Genomic DNA, 19417 nt, shown 5'->3' with positions numbered 1-19417 from the left:
TCAGTTTGGCTTCAATTTGAGAAAGTATAGGAGGTAACTTTGGGAAGCTAGGTAGTCATCTATTGTGGTCACAGGAAATTGTTTTTGTATGTACAATGAAACAAAACCTTAACTTTTGTAATTTTTTTAAAAAGGGTTTTGAAGTTTTTGATCAGTCAAATAACATCAAGAATATATTTTGGCTAAATAAATCTGGTAACAGATTGAGAGGCAGTATAGTGCAGTGGTCTATTAAGCTAGAATGATCCTGTGATTATTCTCTTTATATTTTTATGGATATAAATTCTGGGAAACTTTGTTTACATAGTAGAAATGTAAACCTTGTTCATATAATGTTTACAATGGGAATCAAAGTTTTGTTTTAATAATGTTATTTCTTTGAATTTCTTCTGAATTATCAGAAGTCACACTGTGATCAGTCATCAGAAACTATTTCTAATATTCTCTCAGGTAGTTGTTTTTAAGGTTTTTCTTTCTGGGGAGTATACCAAAATGGCTTTATCATTATTTATCAAATGGGTATGTTAATAGACATATGTTACTAGTTCACTTAGAGACACCTGCTTTCCTGATAAACTCAGAGTAAGGAAAATAAAAATAGTTTTTATTTTAGTATGCTTTCACTAACCTGATATTTCTGATAAAATGCTTTCTTCTTATCATAGGCTTTAAATATATATTTTCAATACTTTGGAGCTACAGATATTTAGCTAATTCAATTTCTAGATCTAAACTGATTGACAAAGATAACTGTTAAACCAGTTACTAGCCAATTCCCTTTCCTGTGAGTGAGCTTGATTTTATTTTCTAGTTCAAGTAAATGTGTTACTTTGTGTCTAAGGTAGTCATCTCACTTCTGAATTCTAAGATAAACAAATATAACTTATATGAAATAAGACTGTATTTACTTTCCATATTTCTTAACCAAAGTTAGGAACTATGTATTATACTTTCTTTGATAATAGTGGGATGCAAGAGCTTTGAGGTCATTAATGGAAAAATATTTCAGATTGTCCTTTATTTGGTACTTGTGCCAAGACCACCCCCAGCTTCACTGACTTACTAGAAGTAATCAAAGGACTCAGCATGTAGTTGTAATCATAGCTAAGCTTTATTACAGTAAAATGATACAAAATGAAAGGAGCAAAGGAAAGCATGGAGCCAAGTCTAGTGGAAACCAGGTACATGTGTATAAAAGTCCTCTCATTGGAGTTTCACAGAATGTGCTTAATCCCCCAGCAGTGAGTGTGACAATATGTGTGCAGTGTTGTCTACTAGGGAAGCTCTCTTGAGCTTTGGAGTCCAGGGTTTTTATTGGGGTGGGTTGTGTAGGCACATAGTATCTGAATAACTGACCAGTCACTGAAATTCCAGACTCCCAGATGGAAAGCAGTCTCAGCATAAACCAAAACCAAATAGGCACAGTGAGCCACTTTTATCACTTAGGGCAAGTTTTATATCAAAGGAGGGTACTATTGCCCGGCACGGTGTGACTCAGTGGTTGAGCGTCGACCTAGGATCCAGGCGATCGGGATTCAATTCCTGGTCAGGGCACATGCCCGGGTTGCGGGCTCCATCTCCAGTCCGGGCGTGCAGGAGGCAGCTGATCAATGACTCTCTCATCATTGATGTTTTTCTCTCTCTCTCCCTCTCCTTTCCTCTCTCTGAAATCAGTAATGATTTTTTCTTATAAAAAAAAGGAGGGTACTATTTACCATTTAGGTTTCCAGATGATAGCCAAGGGCCAACCTTACAATCCAGACTTTCTAAGGATAGCAGAGTCTCAGTCTTAATATCACTTCTTTTCTATGCAGTACTCCAGGAGGTTTTGTACACCAGCACAATGTATCATAGTAGTATTTGAGGTGGGTGAGGGATATAATTGGTCCTTTGCTACTTTACTAAAGAAAATTAGGAGAGAACAAGTGGGAAAGGTAGTCCTTTCTCAGGGTTATGAGATGTAGGGAAAAGTACATCTGGAATATACTGAACATGGTAAAACCTTGCACCTCAGTTTGAACTTCACTCATATAGAAGTTAAGAGCTTGATGTCTTAGATCCTGACTCTGGCACCTGACAACTCTATGACTCCAGGCCAGGCTTTTTTTTTTTTTTTTTTTAAATCCTCACCTGAGTATATGTTTTTATTGATTTTTAGAGAGACAGGAAGGGGGGGGGAGACATTGATTGGTTTCCTCCCATATGCCCACCGACTGGGGATCAAACCTGCAACCTGTGTATGTGTCCTGACTGGGAATTGAAGCCACAACCTTTTGGTGTATGGGACGATGCTTTAACTGACTGAGCCACCCAGCCAGGGCAGACATGGTTCTTAATGTTTTTTGTATTGAGGCCTTTGAATATCCTAGGGAAAGTTCTCATGAGTAAGTTGCTGCTTTGGCTGCTACTACTATTATTATTATTAGAGTAAAATAAGGAAAAACTTAAGTAAGCGCAGAGGCAGTCAAGATAGGGAGTAATGAATGAGTCCTTAACAAAAACTTGGTCACTTAATGGCGTGTAAAATAATAGCATTATATTATTTTACAATGGTAAGAATGAGCTATACTAGGTGTCAAGAGGGAGGTAAGAATAAAGGTGATTCTCACCCATTCTGTTTTCTCTAAGAAAAGTGAACATTCTGCTTTTAAGTTTTTAAACAGTCTTTTAGAAAATTGTAGATTGTCATGTGATTTAGTTTACATAAGTTGTTATATTTGGAATATTCAAGTTTAGATAATATGCTTGGTTTTTCTCTGTTTTTCAGGAATTTTTAAGAGATATCTTCAATCTCCTGTTTTTGTTGCCTAGTCTGAAAGATAGACAACAGCCAAAGTGCAAATCACATTCTTCAAGAGCTGCTGCTTATGATTTGTTGGTAGAGATGGTTAAGGGATCTGTTGAGAACTACCGGCTAATACACAACTGGGTTATGGCACAACATATGCAGTGTAAGCATTTTTCTTTTTCTTTAATCTTTCTAAATTTTGTATGCAGAAATGAGATTTTTGAATGACATAGTCCAAAGAAAGAATTCACTGTTCAAACACTTTAACAATTATAAACAATTGTTGCTTAGGATGTTACTGAAGTTAAAAAGTAAAAATTGTTTTAAAAAACAGATGTGAAGGGCATTTTATAGATAGCTGAAGTCCTTGAGCATTTTGTTGTTAAATAATTTAGTGCTAAGTGAAATAAAGTTGTGACAGTCCTTTGAACTTTTAGGGACTGAAATTGTTTTACTGTGTGCTCTTACTACAAATTTAAAATTTTTACCATCTATCATGTTTTATGCATATTAACTAAGTATGTAATGGAGGGTAGTGGTTGTTAATAAAAACAGAATACATTATGTTTAATAGTTTGTTTGGGGGAAATTTTTTCCTCCCTCTTTTTTCAGCAGCTCATGCACCTTATAAATGGGATTACTGGCCTCATGAGGATGTCCGTGCTGAGTGTAGATTTGTTGGCCTGACTAACCTTGGAGCTACTTGTTACTTGGCTTCAACTATTCAGCAACTTTATATGATACCTGAAGCAAGACAAGCTGTCTTCACTGCTAAGGTATAGTTTTCTCAGTTTAAAAATTAAAACTGTAAAACAAAATTTTTAAATTTTGTGGATAAATCTTGATTTTTTTGAATTTAATATTTGAGATTTATGAATTTAAAAAATGACAAAATTTGATTACATAACTAGCTAACTCCATGTTTGTTTTAATTATTTTTACATTTTAGGTTGCTACTAACATTGTAGTATAGTAGAATTTCTCAAAGGAAAACATAGTTGTGGAATATACACACTCAATATACACAGTGAACATGGTATTTTTACTAAAAATTAATACAAATTTTAATTATATAGAAAATAAGCAAAGCCTAAAACAAAGTAGATAGGTATTACCAGAATTAGTGGTCTTGTTTCTTTAATATTTATCCCAAAAAAATTTTGATTGTGGGACTAATTTGTTTGGGTAAGCTGTGCTTTGTTTTCTTTTGTTAACTTGGTCTTTCTAGTTTTCGTTCTTTTTTTTTTCTTTACCATGGACTATTTTTAGTTTGCCCTTTGCACTGCTTTTAAAATTTCTTGGCAAACTTTCTTTATGCTGGCACTTGGGTTTTTGTTTTCCTCCATCATGTCATCTTGATGTCCTGGCTTTCTTTCCTCCCCTCGGAGTATTGTAGTTTTTTATATATCTTTAGTCTTTATATATCTTTAATGTGTTTAAGTTACGCTTTAATGGCTCCCATTTACAGTGTACTTGTGTGGGTTTGTTTTTTGGCTTTAGTTATATTGATGTTTTTAAGTTTATCATCTGAGACAGATTATGATTAGAAATAATTGAATAATTTCATTTAGCATAAAGAAATTTTTGTGACTAAATTTGGTGACCCCATCTGCATAGTTTTATAAAACCAGTTATTATCAAAGAGGCATGTCATCTTTTTTCTAAGCTGGTCACTTAGCCATATTTCTTATTTCTTCTTTATATCAAAGATCACCTTTAATTCATTAGCACTGTGAGGAATTAGTATGTAGCAAACGAAAGAACAGTCATATGTGCTAATTGTAAGTTTCATAAATGGTATTTTTAGAACTAAACTTAGACTTGTCTCTACATAAAATAGTCTTACTATATTCTTAAACAGTATTTGACGTGACTTTGGAAAGTACTCTAGTCATATGGGCACTTATTTACATGAAAATGTTATATTTAGTCCCTTTTTTGATGTTCACAGGAAGATTATAGAAAGCTACGTGTATTTTAATTGTGGTAAAATATGCACAACGTAAAATATACCGTATTTAACCATTTATAAGTGTGCAGTCTGGTATTAAGTACATTCATATTGTAACCATCACCACCATCAATCTCCAGAATTTTTTCACCTTCCCCAGCTGCAGCTCTGTACCCATTAAGTACTTAACTCCCCATTCTCCCTTCCACTAAACTCCTTGCAACCACTATTCTACTTCAAGTCTCAATGAATTTGAATATTCTAGGTACCTCATATAAGAGGAATCATACAATATTAGTCCTTTTGTGACTGCTTATTTCACTTAGCATAATTTCTTCAAGGTTTATCCGTGTTGTAGCACATATTAGAATTTGCTTTTTAAGGCTGAATATTTCATTGTATGTATATACCACATTTTGTTTATCCATTCATCTGTCAGTGGACACTTTTGGGGTATTTACACCTTTGGCTATTATGAATAATGCTGCTATGAACATGAGTGTACAAATACATATTTGAGTTCTGGGTTTCACAACCTTTATGCATATACTCAGAGGTATAATTGCTGAATCATAGGGTAATTCTATATTCAGTCTTTTAGGGAATCCATGCCATTTTCCCACAGTGGCTACGCTATTTTATATTTCTACTGGCAGTGCACAAGGAACCAAATTTCTTCATATTCTTGCCAACAATTGTCATTTTCTTTTTTTTTTAATAAGACATCCAAAAAAAATAATAAGTCGTCCTAATGCATGTGAACATGAATTCTTTTAAGCAGTAAATACATACATAATGTAGGATAGTTAGAAATTGCACCATAAGTAAAATATCCTTGGTTTGACTTGATTTTAAAGAATTCAGTCATTTCTGTTTTGCAGCCAACTAATACTTTATTCTCCAGTAATGAAAATATAAATTCAGGTCTTTTTTTTCCTAACCATTTTTGTATTCTGAATTAATAATTTGCATATATTAGATCTGATATATAGGAAAATGTCATTTAATATGACTATTCTCATAGAATATTAAACTTCCCATATACCAGTAATATGTTATTTCTTTTTCCAATTTTGATGATTCCTTTTATTTAATTCTTATTGCAGTTAATAAAAAATTACAATTTTGGTGTCTTTATCTTGTGTCCTCAGTTGAATATAGGCTCCTATATAACAGAGCCATATTATTTGCACTTAACACAAATAACTAGTGTATGCTTTCGCATATGGGAGGCCTATTATTCTGTGAGACTATCAGACCTTCAGAATTATGACAGGTAGTAATTTGTAATGAGGATAATAGGTTTACTTTAATATTTGAATGAGATAGAGTATATCTAATAAATGCTTGTCATGTGAGACTCACTTGTAAGGCTGATGTTCAGGATTAAATCTCTAGTAAATGAGTCTAGCCACATTCCTGAATCTTAGTTAATGATATTTGAATACTTAGAGGATTATTCAAGATCTTGGCCAGTATTCCTCTGCAATGTTAAGGACCTATTTTAGGAACAATAAAGATATGACTAGATGAAGGTAAGATGTGATTTATTAATGTATTTTTTTATTTTGTGGAAAAGTTTTGTTGCACACCTAAGATGTCTTCTATTCTTAGAAAATCAATATATAAATCAGCATTTCACCAAATGAGTGTAAATCTGGAAAGTGACCTTTTAAAGATGTCTTTATTCAGTTTCCTTACATAATAGTGATGGTTGTATTTCTATAATGAACAAAATACTCCAATTTTTAAATGCTAAAAAAAAAAGAATAGACTGTGTCTTTGTTTTTTCTAGACATACCTAAAAGAAAGAAAATGGATAGTGTTAAGCATATTGTAGTACTTTCTTTGCTAAATGTCTAATTTACTGCCATCACTATCTTTTAATGGAAAGTTTTCTTTTGAATTTCAGTATTCAGAAGATATGAAGCACAAGACCACTCTTCTGGAGCTTCAAAAAATGTTTACATATTTAATGGTATGTTTGAGAATTGTGTATTGGGTGTGGGAGATTAACCAGAGAACTTATATGCATGTATGCATTGACCATGAACACAGACAATAGGGTGGTAAAGGCCTGGGGCAGGGCGGGAACCGGGCAGTGGTGGGGCAAGGGGGAGGAAAAAAAGTCTGGGCGGGGGATGTATCTATAGTACTCTTAACAATAAAAATATTTTTTAAAAAAAACATTAGATATACCCTCTGACCAAAGCTGAAAACATTAGAGTTCATTTATATTGACTTTGTCTTGATTGAATTAGTTCCTTACTGGTATTCTTAATAGCCATATCTGTTCTTTACATCCTATTATTGTCCTTTGAAGAATCCTTTTTCCTGTCACAGCCTCCTCCACCCAGGCTTAGAATTTTCTGACAGATTTGTTTTTTCTCCCTCTTAATTCTTACTTCTAAAACTATAAAAGTAATCAATCTTTTTAAAACAAGCAAATCTTACAATATTACTCCCCTGCTTAAAATTCTTCAGTGATTCTTTATTATGAACAGAATAGTATCCAGGTTCATCAGCATCACACATATTTTGCTTCCTCCTTTCAATTTTTTTTTTGTTAATCCTCACCCCAGGATATTTTTTTTCCCCACTGATTTTTAGAGACAGTGCAAGGGAGGGAGGATGAGGGGGAGAGAGAGAAACACATCAATGTGAGAGAGACACATTGATTGGTTGCCTCCTGCACATGCCCCGATGTGGCTGGGGATTGAACCTGCAACCTAGGTATATGCCCTTGACTGGGATCAAACCCTCAACCCTTCGGTGCTTGGGCCGAAGCTCTAACCACGGAGCCACAACAGCCAGCACAAGACTTAGGTTTCTTTATTTGATTATTTTATAATCCCTTTTCCCACTCCCACCCCACTTATCCTTTACAGGAGAGTGAGTGCAAAGCATATAATCCTAGACCCTTCTGTAAAACATACACCATGGATAAGCAGCCTCTGAATACTGGCGAACAGAAAGATATGACAGAGTTTTTTACTGATCTAATTACCAAAATTGAAGAAATGTCTCCAGAACTGGTTAGTACCAGAATACTGAAGTTTTGCTGACATTTGTAGAGATTTGCCCAACTTTAGTTACTGACTTTTGTTGTTTGTTGTTGTTTTTTAAGAAAAATACTGTCAAAAGTTTGTTTGGAGGTGTAATTACAAACAATGTTGTGTCCTTGGTAAGTATTCTACCTGTTCTTTGCTTTTTAGAAATCTTAATGTGTATTTTAGCTTATTATAATAAATTACTAATTTTTGACTGTTGACTGACCAGGATTGTGAACACGTTAGTCAGACAGCTGAAGAGTTTTATACTGTGAGGTGCCAAGTGGCTGATATGAAGAACATTTATGTAAGTAATGTATCTATTTTTAGACTTTTCCTTCTTTTAACTATTTGTATATAGCAGGTTTATATTTCTCATCTTGAAAGTTAACTTTCATCTATTTTCTCATACTGTGGTACTCAGATAAGAAAGAAAGGTAGACCACAAAGCTGACCCAATCAAAATTTAAATACTTCATTTTTGAAAAATTTAGTAAGATTCATAGAGCATTTTTGTCAATAAGGGGAAAACCATTTTTTACCGAAATTAAGAATTCACTTTAAAAAAAAATTTGTTCTCTGTATATTCTGCCCAAATTATAATTACTATTTTTTAATTTTTGCATACTGCAAACAATAATATGAAACGTTTAACTGTGGCTTTATACATAGGAGTCTCTTGATGAAGTTACTATTAAAGATACGTTAGAAGGTGACAACATGTATACTTGTTCTCATTGCGGGAAGAAAGTACGAGCTGAAAAAAGGTATGTTTTTGAAATGTAATGTTTATCACTTTGATAATCATCAAATGGAATTAAAACAAACTTAGTTTATAAATTAAAATTACCTGGTTAAGGTAAAGGTCATCTGCTTGGAGCTCATTCTCATATATTAGCTTTTTATTCAGTTACTGAAGTATACTTTAAAGCACCTTCAGATATTTCAGGTTTTATTTCCCTTTTAATTAATCAGATATTTACCAAGGTCTGTCTGATTGCTTAGTTCTCTGCTGTGCATTTAGTGGAGCATGGTAAAGAGTCTACTCATGAACTTAAGACATCCTCTGAATCTCTATAATGAGAGAGTTTTTTCTTCAGAGCCCAGCTATAAGATGGCCAGTTTAGGACAGAGTAGTTGGGTAAAGATGTTTCAGTTCTACAAGTGAATATTGAATGACAAATAGAAATTAGATTGAAAGAGCATCTTATACAGTTAGTTGCTAGGAAAAAGGCAAAGAAATAGAAATGATGTTGTAGGCCAGCTTGAATCATTCAGGTTGGTGATTTGCACTGACCAGTAATAGAAACCAAGATTGGTAATATATAGTAACATCAAATAATATCTAGATTTTGGGATTATCTACATAATTGGTTGAAGGCATCAGAACATCTGCCTGAGAAAGAACATATAACTATTGCAAAGGACGGAGACTTAAGCCAACTTAAACATGCAAAGGGAAAAGTGACAGAATCAAAGCCAGGAAAGAAAGAAAATCAAGATAAGATGGTAACCCATAAACTAGGGAAGAGAATCTTAAGAAGATGATATTCAGTTTATATAGTTTGCAGAGATTGGGGTGCGGGGGGAGGATGACAGCTGAGTAAAAAGCATTTGGGTTTTGTTTCAAAAAGGTACTTCGTGTGTTTTGTCAAGTTGTCGCTGTAAAAGCAGGGTTTTCAGGGTACGTGGTGTCAAGTACAGATCATTTTAGAAGTCTGACAATAAAAGTCAGCAAGGAAGATGGAATGTAGAATGAGCTTTGGGATTAAACAGGAGTTTTCTAGGTGAAATAGATCTGAGCATGTTGAAGGCAGAGAAGGAAAAGCTATTGCTTCAAAGTGCTTCATAGAAGATTTTTCCAGGTAAATATGTATTTGAAGGGAATGGTACTCATTTTCTCAATCTCCAGAGTTCAAGTTGGTTGGAAAAGAGAAAGGTTGTAGGTGGACATACTCAAATGAAAGTATAGCTGTGCAGGCAGTTACAGGAAGAAGGAAAACTCATCTGACAAGAGTTGGATTAGGGTAAGAGTTAAGGACTCATACAGAATGGTGTCAGTGAAAAGTTTTTTACTGTGGAGGAATATAATGAGTCAATCAGAGATAATTGACAGAGTGAGACATGTTCTTTGGAGAACCTCTTTTTAGGTTGAATAAATAAACTTGTTGAATAAGTCTGTCATTCTTAATAATCTGCTTCTTGGAACATTTCCCTTTTTTGGCTAATATGATTCTACTGTTGTGGTATGCTTTTTTTTTTTTTAATACTGTCTCATCTTTCCCAGGCAAAGTGTTATGCAGTCTTTTGTACTCTTATACTTTAGATGTCTGTAATAACATAGTAAATGGTCAACAGAAATGGGCTAAGGATCATATTCTGCTCTGTTTTTAAACCTCTAGTTTTTCAATTTATTCATTCTTTCCTGAATAATTTTACCTACCACCATAACATTAATCTCTGCTGACATGCTAATGATTCCCAAATTATCTTGCCTAATTCGAAGTGCTGTGCTGTGCTCTTACAACTGTCTTACTTGTGTGTCTCATAGATTTAATAGGTCTTATAACATAAATTCTCATCTTTTCAAATGTTTATTTTATCCTCTGACTCAGTGCCCGGTTCCACTGCCCACCACAGGTCTGTTAGTGAATTTTAGCTTTCAGGATAAAGTTCACATTCTTAACATTACACACAGACCCTTCATCATTTAACTCCTTTATACTTTTGTAACCTTATCTTTTGCTAGTTCTAAGTAATCAGTAATGATGAATTAAAAAAAATTTTTTTTTAAAAAAATATATTGATTTCAGAGAGAGGAAAGGAGAGGGAGAGAAAGAGATAAAAACATCAATGATGAGAGAGTCATTGATCGGCTGCCTCCTGCACGCCCCCGACTGGGGGATGGAGCACACAACCCAGGCATGTGCCCTGACAGGGAATCGAACCCTGGTAGCCTGGATCCTAGGTCGACGCTCAACCGCTGAGCCACACCGGGCCAGGCAGGAATGATGAATTTTTAGACTAGTTATTCCCTTTGCTTATGATATCCTTCCTGTACCTTCTTCACCTTCCTGAATTTTTTAAAAAAACAAAAAAACTGAGCTCTTGGTTTAAACAAAAGTCTCTTTTGAATCCTGTGTACAGTGAAGCATTATTCCCTGAAATGAACATTATTCATAAATCCATGTTTTTATATATATTTTGTTTAAACTGAAATTGTTTTTTTTTCTAAACTTGGACTAGCAATATGTCAACCATAAGATTTAGATAACTGCCCTAGCTGGTTTGGCTCAGTGGTTAGAGTGTCAGCGGGTGAACAGTTCTGACCAAGGGCATGTACCTCAGTTGCAGGCTCGATCCCCTTGGGGCTAGTGAGGGAGGCAACCAATCGATGTCATTGATGTTTCTCTCTCTCTCCATGTCTCTCCCCTCTCCTTCCCACCTCCCTCCCCCCCCTCCCCTTTCCACTCTGAAAAGCAATGGAAAAAATATCCTTGGGTGAGGATTAAAATAAAGATGACAATGATGATTTAGGTAACAGGTTGACTTGCTCCTGGTACTGCTGTGATTGTTGTACTATCGGGCAGCACATATTGAATAATATTTGCCAGGCAGTGTTCTAAAAGTTATAGGGAATAGCCACTTTAATCTCCATTTTACAAATCAGGAATTAAGCTCAGAGAGGTTAACTTGTTTAGGTTCATACATCTAGTAAATGATACAGGGACTCCGCAATTCTAGTTCACCGAAATAAATACTTCAAACCCTATTGTTTAAGGTGGAAAAGAAAACTGAACCAAAGACCTCCTTGCCTTTGAAGTATGATGTGACTCTCTCCTCTGCTTTCATAGCACCTTTATATATCTTCATCATGTTATCACAGTCTACTGTAATTTTTCATTTATTTTTTTAAATCTAGACACAGGAAAGCCCTTTTAGAATGAAAAAAGTCATGTAAGAGGACGTATCTGTATATGTCCCCCTGTTAACATGATTGAAGTACTTTTGAGAGAATTTTTAACAAAAGTTTGTTTTCTCTTTCAGGGCATGTTTTAAGAAATTGCCTCGCATTCTGAGTTTTAATACTATGAGGTATACATTCAATATGGTAACAATGATGAAAGAGAAAGTGAACACACATTTTTCCTTCCCATTACGTTTGGATATGACACCCTATACAGAAGATTTTCTTATGGGAAAGAGTGACAGGAAAGAAGGTAATTTTCCATCTCTTTTATTGTAAGTCTCTATAACAAGATAGTTATAATTGTAAAGTGGTAATCAACTACATATTTAACAAAATGAAATTGACTCTTAGAAGAATATTTTTAAAGACAGTGTGGCATGTTCAGTCAATTACCAAGTAAATATTTAATATTTACTAGAACTATGTTCTAGGCACTCTTCTAAGCATCGGGGACACTGTAGTGAACAAGATAAATGTCCCTGCCCTTGTAGAACTTAAGTTTAGTAGGCAAGTCATATTGAACAAGAAATTACGAATATGATGTGTTGTCAAATAGGACCGTGAATGTATTACATATCTAGGGGAATCAAGGAGGGCTTTTGTGAGAAGGTGACATTTAAGCAGAGCTTGAGTAAGAGCTAGATTGAGAGGAATGGATAAGCTCTTTGGTGGGTGGTGGTTGGGGATGAGGAGATGGGCAAAAGGCAGTGGCCAGATCATTTTTTTGGTAGGTCATGTTAATAATTTTGATCTTTATTTAGTGCGAAACCATTGGAAAATTTTAAGCAGGGAACTGAGATGGGAACCAGGTGGGATCTGGAAAAGGTTAATCTGACTACAGCAATCAAAATGGATCAGAGGATGATGAAAAGGATGTGGGGACACCATTTTAAACTACAGAGGTGGTAACTTAGATGAGAAAGCACACCAGTAAGATTGGAGGAGAGGTGTGTAGAGATACAGTTCACAGGCCTCAGTGACTGAATGAATAAATGAATCCAACAAAGTTATTGAACATCTGCCTGCTATGTAATTTGCTATTCTTGTAGTAATGGGATTATAGTGACAAAAAAGAACAAAGTGTCTCCCCCTATAAAGATTATATTTTAGTCAGTCTGCTACTAGAGGGAGGAGGAAAAGTCAAGAATGACTCAGGTTTCTGCTTGGATCAGCTAGTTGAATAAGGGGGTCAGTATTTCAGGATCTCAAGAAAGGGAATGTGGTCAGAATTATTGGATGCTAAACAGAAGGAATAGTTTCAGTAAGAACATAATGAAACATAATCTTATCATGTGGGAGATTTTTGGTTGTCTTTATCAGAGCAATTTCATTTGGGTGTTGCAGTAGGAAGGCAGGTTGCAGTGAGTCAGAGATGGATGGCTCTTGGTTCATAAGTAGTTACCTCCAAATTGTTATTACTTCCATAAGACCAGTGATTTTCAAACTTCTTTGTATGTGCCTCAAGGACCACAGAAGTGCAGAATGGAAATAATGAGAGAAGAAAGCAAAACAGGTCCAGGGCCTTTTCCATTCTTTAGCCAGAGAAGTTTTGTTTTACATATTAAGGGCCTGACAGTGTTTTCTTTGTATAAAAAGTTCTGCTGATTTAAAATTTTAAGGTTTAAAGAAGTTACTATAAGATTTAGGAAAAAGAACAATGATTTGCTCTTAATACTCTATTGCCTGGCACTTACTGAGCATTCAGTAAATGTTTTACTCTGACTAAATGAGAGGTGTGAACAACGAGTGTAGGGTATTCTTTCAAGAGAAGAACATATTCCTTATTTGAAGAGAGGAGAGAAAATGGTGACTGTAGCTATGAAGGAATATGGAGTTATGAGAGGGAATTTTACAGTTAGAATTTGAGTATATTTAGAAATTGCAGGAAATGAACCAGTAGAGATGATAAGTTTAAAAATACAGGTGAAGTTAAGAAGTGGGTATTGTATATATACATCCTACTTTTTAGAACTCTTTTCAAACCATTTATGAAATTATAGCAAGACTGCACAGGAACTATGCTTCATTGTACTTTTTATTATGCTTCCATGGATGGAAGTAGCAGAAACTTACGTGAAGATAAAGGGTTTGTTAGGCCACAGGTCAGACCCTAGCACATTCAACTCCTCAGCCACTGCTTTGACACTGTCAGTCATTTTTTCCTCTCCACCTAATTGTTACTTCACTTTCTAGTTTAGATTGCACTCAAGTTAACCAAATCTGCTCTTTCTTACTTGCTTCTGATTAATGCAGTTGTTGCTTGGTATCCTCTGAGAGTTGATTCCAGGACCCCTGCAGATACCAAAATACATGGATGCTCAAGTCCTTTATATAAAATGGCTTAGAACAGTGCATACAGTCAGCCCTTGACATCTGCAGATTCCTGACTGTGGATCCAAAATACTGTTTTAGGTCTGCCTTTGATTGAATCTGCAAATGTGATACCTGTGGATATGGAGGGTCTACTATACTTTTTCCTTTCTTTATGATGCTGAGAATGTAGATCATAAATCATCCATCTTCTTTAAACTTGTTACACCATTCTGAAGTTTTTTCCTTAGTATATTTAATACCTCTCAAATTTAAATCTTTATGGGTGGGAAATATATCTTTTATTTTTGTTTCTGTCTACATAAAGCTCCTAATACAGAGTGCTTCCTATTAACTGATTGTTGGAAGCATGCTACCAGTACAGTGCTCCCATTTCCCTTCACATGAGACTAAAAGACATAAATATGTTAATGCCCTTTCAGATCTTGTGTTTGCCTGCTCCTAATATAGTACAAAATCTTCATTCATGTTTCTCTATTTCAAAAGAAATAGCCAAATTAAACAAAAAGAGCATACTTTGTTTTATGTATTATGTTGTAGTTATCCATAGTTATGTACTAACACGTGTTTGTTTTTCCAATGATTTGTATAAATGTTCCTTAAAATTTTAGGCTGTGGATGGTGAATGACTAGCAAATGCAGTTGTTTTGTACCTATTTTAATATATAAAGTATCTGTACCTGTTTATGTACATAAAATATATAAAGTGATTCTAAGATGTCACTGTGTGCAGTTTTCAAAATTATTGCCATTATTTTATGTAAATCATTTCAGGTTTTAAGGAAGTCAGTGATCATTCAAAAGACACAGAGAGCTATGAGTATGACTTGATAGGAGTGACTGTTCACACAGGAACAGCAGATGGTGGGCACTATTATAGCTTCATCAGAGATATAGTCAATCCACATGCTTATAAAAACAATAAATGGTGAGTTTTAAATATTTTTTTGGGATTTAAAAAAAAAAATTTTAAGTATAAGCTTATGGTAGTTTTCTCTTCAGATATGTTTTCTGATTTTAGTTTTCTAAAAACTCTGTAAATTTAGGAAAGTGGTTAGACAAAATTTTTAAATGAAAGTGACTTTCAAAAGACAGTATGAATCAGTTATTCTTAAACTTTATGGATCTCTAGACTATTTTGAGAATTTTATGAATGCTTTCCTGAGAAAAAAATGAACACACGAAATTTTGCACGCAACTTTATATTCATGGAAAATATTGCACCTTCCAAATCTTACCTGTGTTCACTCATTCAAGAGCTATTGTTTATTGAAACCTCCTATAGGGTGGCCACAAAGTTCTTATATATTCTAGTTAGAAATTAACCTTCATGCTCCACTCTCTTCACCTTTGCTTTCTCTTTCAACACACATTCTTTTTTATCATTTTATATCAAGTTAATGATTGGAAGTCATTAAATCAGTTCTTTGATAACTATTTTTTGGTCTTCAAATGTCTTCAGATGCTGTTAGGTAGAGTCCCGTGTACAGAGAGACTATTATCTGTGCTAGGCAGTGTTCTAATTGCTGAGGATATTGCTTTGAATATTTACATTGGTACATTGATCTGCAGTTAGCAGAAAAGTTTTGTCAACTATTTCTCACTCTTTTAAGCCATCATGTCCATGATATCCTTACCTTTTTTTCATTTGAATATATTTCCATAAATACACTTTGAATCTTTTTTATCATAAATTTTAAAATGGCATCTTTATCTTTGGAAGTTCTTCCATCTCTTAATATTTTTCTGTCCAGTGGCTTTACGTGTTACATTTATGCAAACTTTTTATTGTTTTTACAGACTCCTGTTGCTTCTAGGTTATAAATGAATCTGTCAAATTTTAGGGTGGTTATGACTGTCATAAAATTATATTACCAGTTTCTAGTGGATTAGAGTTGTCAAAAGAGCTTAGTTAGAATTTACCTCATATTAATAATAGTTTGGTAGTTATTTATAATATATCAGTATATAGCCTAAATATTTTTTTAAAAAGACATAATAGATATTCAGTACCTATATACTTTATCAACACTATGTGCTCTCTCTTAGGTATCTTTTTAATGATGCTGAGGTAAAACCTTTTGATTCTGCTCAACTTGCCTCTGAGTGTTTTGGTGGAGAGATGACAGTAAGTTTTATTCAGAAATTAGAAATAGTTTGTGACTTTCACATGCTTTTCAGTATCCTAAAATCCAATAGCAGAATCACTTAACTTTCTTTTAATTACTGTGATTAAATCTAAATTTTATTCTGCTGATATTTATTGGAACTTCAGTATGTTTGGAATGTATGATAGACACTAGGAAATATTTTAAAAATTACTATTTTTGCCTTCAACTGATTAAGAAGGTTAAGACTTAAAATTGAAAATTAAATAATAGTGTAGGAATTCAGTTACCTTGCCATGAGACATTATGATTGAATAAGTTGCTTTCTTAATGCTTTGGGATTAATGCCAAAAGAAATTACTCTTTATTAACTTAATATGAACACATTTTGACAAGGAAGTTGGATTGAGCTGAACTTTAAAGAATTATTCATTCAGTGCCTTTTGTAAAGCAGTAGCAGCCTGGTTATTACAAGTGACAAGATAGAAAAAGAATAGCTTATCTGTTACATAATTAGCAGTAAGATAAAAGAAAAGACACTTAGGTTAGAGTAGTAGTGTAATTTCACTCTTCATAGGCAGTTTGTCCTACTACCAATTTTCTGAAAACTCTTAAAATACCCTGTTGATTCTCATGAGTCAGGTATTTAATAGTCATTTCCATTTCACAGGTAAGCCCAGATAAACCAGTTTTTCACTTCGATAGCCATGTTTATTGTGAAATAACTGTTCACATTTTGGATTTTAATGAAGGACTTTTTATTGATCTTTGGTGTTCTTATATACTATTCTGAATAGAAAAGGAAAAGTAGGAAAATTGCTAACACTTTGGAAATGGGTAAAAGAAGGAAGTAAATAATGAGTTACCACTGAAGCTATCACTAAACTGATTGCATCGCTAAATGTTATTCCCAGGATATTTCCTCAAAAAAAAAAAAAGTAAAAGTAAATATTGCAAAAAGCTCTTCTAAAAGATGTTTTTAAATTGAAAGGCCATTTTATTTTCTCTTTATATATTTTATGGTAAAGTACCTTAAAATATGTTTTGAATCTTCACTTTTTAGTATACTTCTGTCAAGGATTTTTATAAATGTAATGCTGTTTGGAAACTGTTTATGAAGTTACTGCATGGTATTAAATAGCTTTTTTGAAATACTTTATATTTAAATATAGCTGAGTATACCCATTTTCTAAAGAAGGAAACTTGTTTTTTAAAACAGACCAAGACGTACGATTCTGTTACAGATAAATTTATGGATTTCTCTTTTGAAAAGGTAACCATTTCTTTCATGTATGATTTTACATTGTTTTCTTTTTTCCATGTTGCCTACTTTTTATTTATTTTTATGTTTTAATTTATCTTTATTGTTGAAAGTATTACCAGTGTCCGCCTTATTCTCCCATTGATTCTCTCCACCCTGAACACCCCTCCCCCCGAGGCTTCACATGTTGCCTACTTTTATAGTTATATTTTGTCAAAGTGAAAATATACTTTTTTTCCTCTTAAAGACACACAGTGCGTATATGCTGTTTTACAAACGCATGGAACCAGAGGAAGAAAATGGGAAAGAATACAAATTTGATGTTTCATCAGAATTACTTGAGGTATAAACTAATTTAACTTTAGTGACAATTTGAAAGCATGTTTTAAGTATTTTTGCAAGTAATAATAGTACTGTGATATAAGAATAGGCTATGACATCATTAGTATCTATAATCCAGGGTAGATGTTAACACTATATACAAATACTTTTGGTAATACTGACATATAACAGGTGAACGTAAAGTGAATGAGATTAAAGGGAGTGGGAAATTATTAGTAACATTGAAGAAAAATAAGAAAGATAAAATGGTTGATGAAATTACAGCAAGCTCACAGGTAACTTGTATGGTTGATAATGTTCTTACTGGTGATAGGAGGATTGCAAGTGTTCTCTTATGCTTTGTTACACACAAGTATACAGTGTATGTGTGTTTGAAATGCATTTGAAATACGTATTTTTTATATTAAAGTGTGTCTGATTTGAGGCTTTCTTTGTTTTATAATGTAATAAGTGGTAATGTTACTTTAATGTTTTAAGATTTATAAAAAGTACTCATCACTCATTGTGTGTTATGTCAATCTTAGAAACTCAGCGAGTCAGCCAAAAGTACAAAAAATAAATCTCCAGAAAGGTATACCTGAAAAAATACTCATCTATCTGGACAATTCAGTTTTTACTATCTAATTGATTTGTTTATATTTGCACTGTGTGGTCAAGCCTTAAAACTGAGTGTATTTTGTTCCCCCAGACAAATGCTGTAAACTAGTATCTTGCTTACCCATAATGTTATTGATAAAAAGCCAAAAATATTGTCTTTAATCCCTTGTATTGGATTTACCAGAAAAAGTAGATTCTTTGCTACATTTTAGGCCATTCAACTCACCTGTTTGTATAGTAATTTCAACCACCATCATAATGAAAATTAAATAGATTAGAATCACTATTATGTGCAAGACTTTATGCTCCCAAGGGATTCAGGCAAATGTAGAACTTGTTCTACATGAGGACTCAATAATTTTTTTTTTTTTTTTTTTTACTCAATAGTATTTAATGACAGCCAGCCCATTTGTGAAATAAAATACTCATTTATATCAATAGGTTCTCAAATGCCTTTATATTCTTAAAAATTATTGAGAACCTTAGAGTTTTAAAAAAAATACAAATTTTAATGTGGTTATATCAATGTTTACCATATTAGAAATTAAAGCAAAGTTTTAAATTTTGTATTAATTCATTTAAAAATAACATGGCATGCTAATATAAAGTGAATGAGATTAAAGTAAGTGGAAAAATTATTAGTAACATGAAGAAAAATATGAAAGGTAAAGTGGTTGGTGGAATTAGGGCAAGCTAATTATTGTGAAATATTTTTCAGAGCAGTACCATTCAGTGAGAAAAGTGCCCCTGTTTTACATTTTTGCAAATCTCTTTAATATCTGATTTAATGCAAGATAGCTTGTATCTCATAACAGCTTGTGTATTTTTGCATATTGTGATCTCATCATTTAACCTCTGGAAAACTCCATTGTGCTTAGGAGCTTACAGACACCCTATAAATGTCACAGGGACACCCACAGCTACCTGAACCATTCTTTGAGAAGCACTAATTTATGTTGTGACAAAAAGGAATCCCAGACGTTTGCTTTATTGTAGTAATGGCAAGAAAAATAAACTGA

General features: G+C 33.6%; 1 protein-coding gene across 4 annotated transcripts in view; it reads left to right on the top strand.

Annotated features, from left to right (window-relative positions):
- Positions 1-19417, top strand: part of USP34 (ubiquitin specific peptidase 34) — a 184342-nt gene that overhangs the window by 120949 nt on the left and 43976 nt on the right. For all 4 annotated transcript variants that reach the window (XM_081155772.1, XM_081155773.1, XM_081155774.1 and 1 more), the window contains 12 exons: positions 2768-2951; positions 3404-3564; positions 6652-6717; positions 7628-7774; positions 7867-7923; positions 8019-8096; positions 8462-8556; positions 11837-12009; positions 14865-15018; positions 16140-16218; positions 17418-17471; positions 17707-17802. In XM_081155772.1, coding sequence (XP_081011898.1) covers positions 2768-2951; positions 3404-3564; positions 6652-6717; positions 7628-7774; positions 7867-7923; positions 8019-8096; positions 8462-8556; positions 11837-12009; positions 14865-15018; positions 16140-16218; positions 17418-17471; positions 17707-17802 — 1344 coding nt within the window. The remainder of the gene's footprint in view (positions 1-2767; positions 2952-3403; positions 3565-6651; positions 6718-7627; positions 7775-7866; positions 7924-8018; positions 8097-8461; positions 8557-11836; positions 12010-14864; positions 15019-16139; positions 16219-17417; positions 17472-17706; positions 17803-19417) is intronic.

Source organism: Miniopterus schreibersii (genome assembly GCF_964146895.1).
Source record: "Miniopterus schreibersii genome assembly, chromosome: 13".
Taxonomy (NCBI): Eukaryota; Metazoa; Chordata; class Mammalia; order Chiroptera; family Miniopteridae; genus Miniopterus; species Miniopterus schreibersii.
The sequence above is the reverse complement of the archived record's forward strand: the minus strand, read 5'-3'. Positions and strand labels throughout refer to the sequence as shown.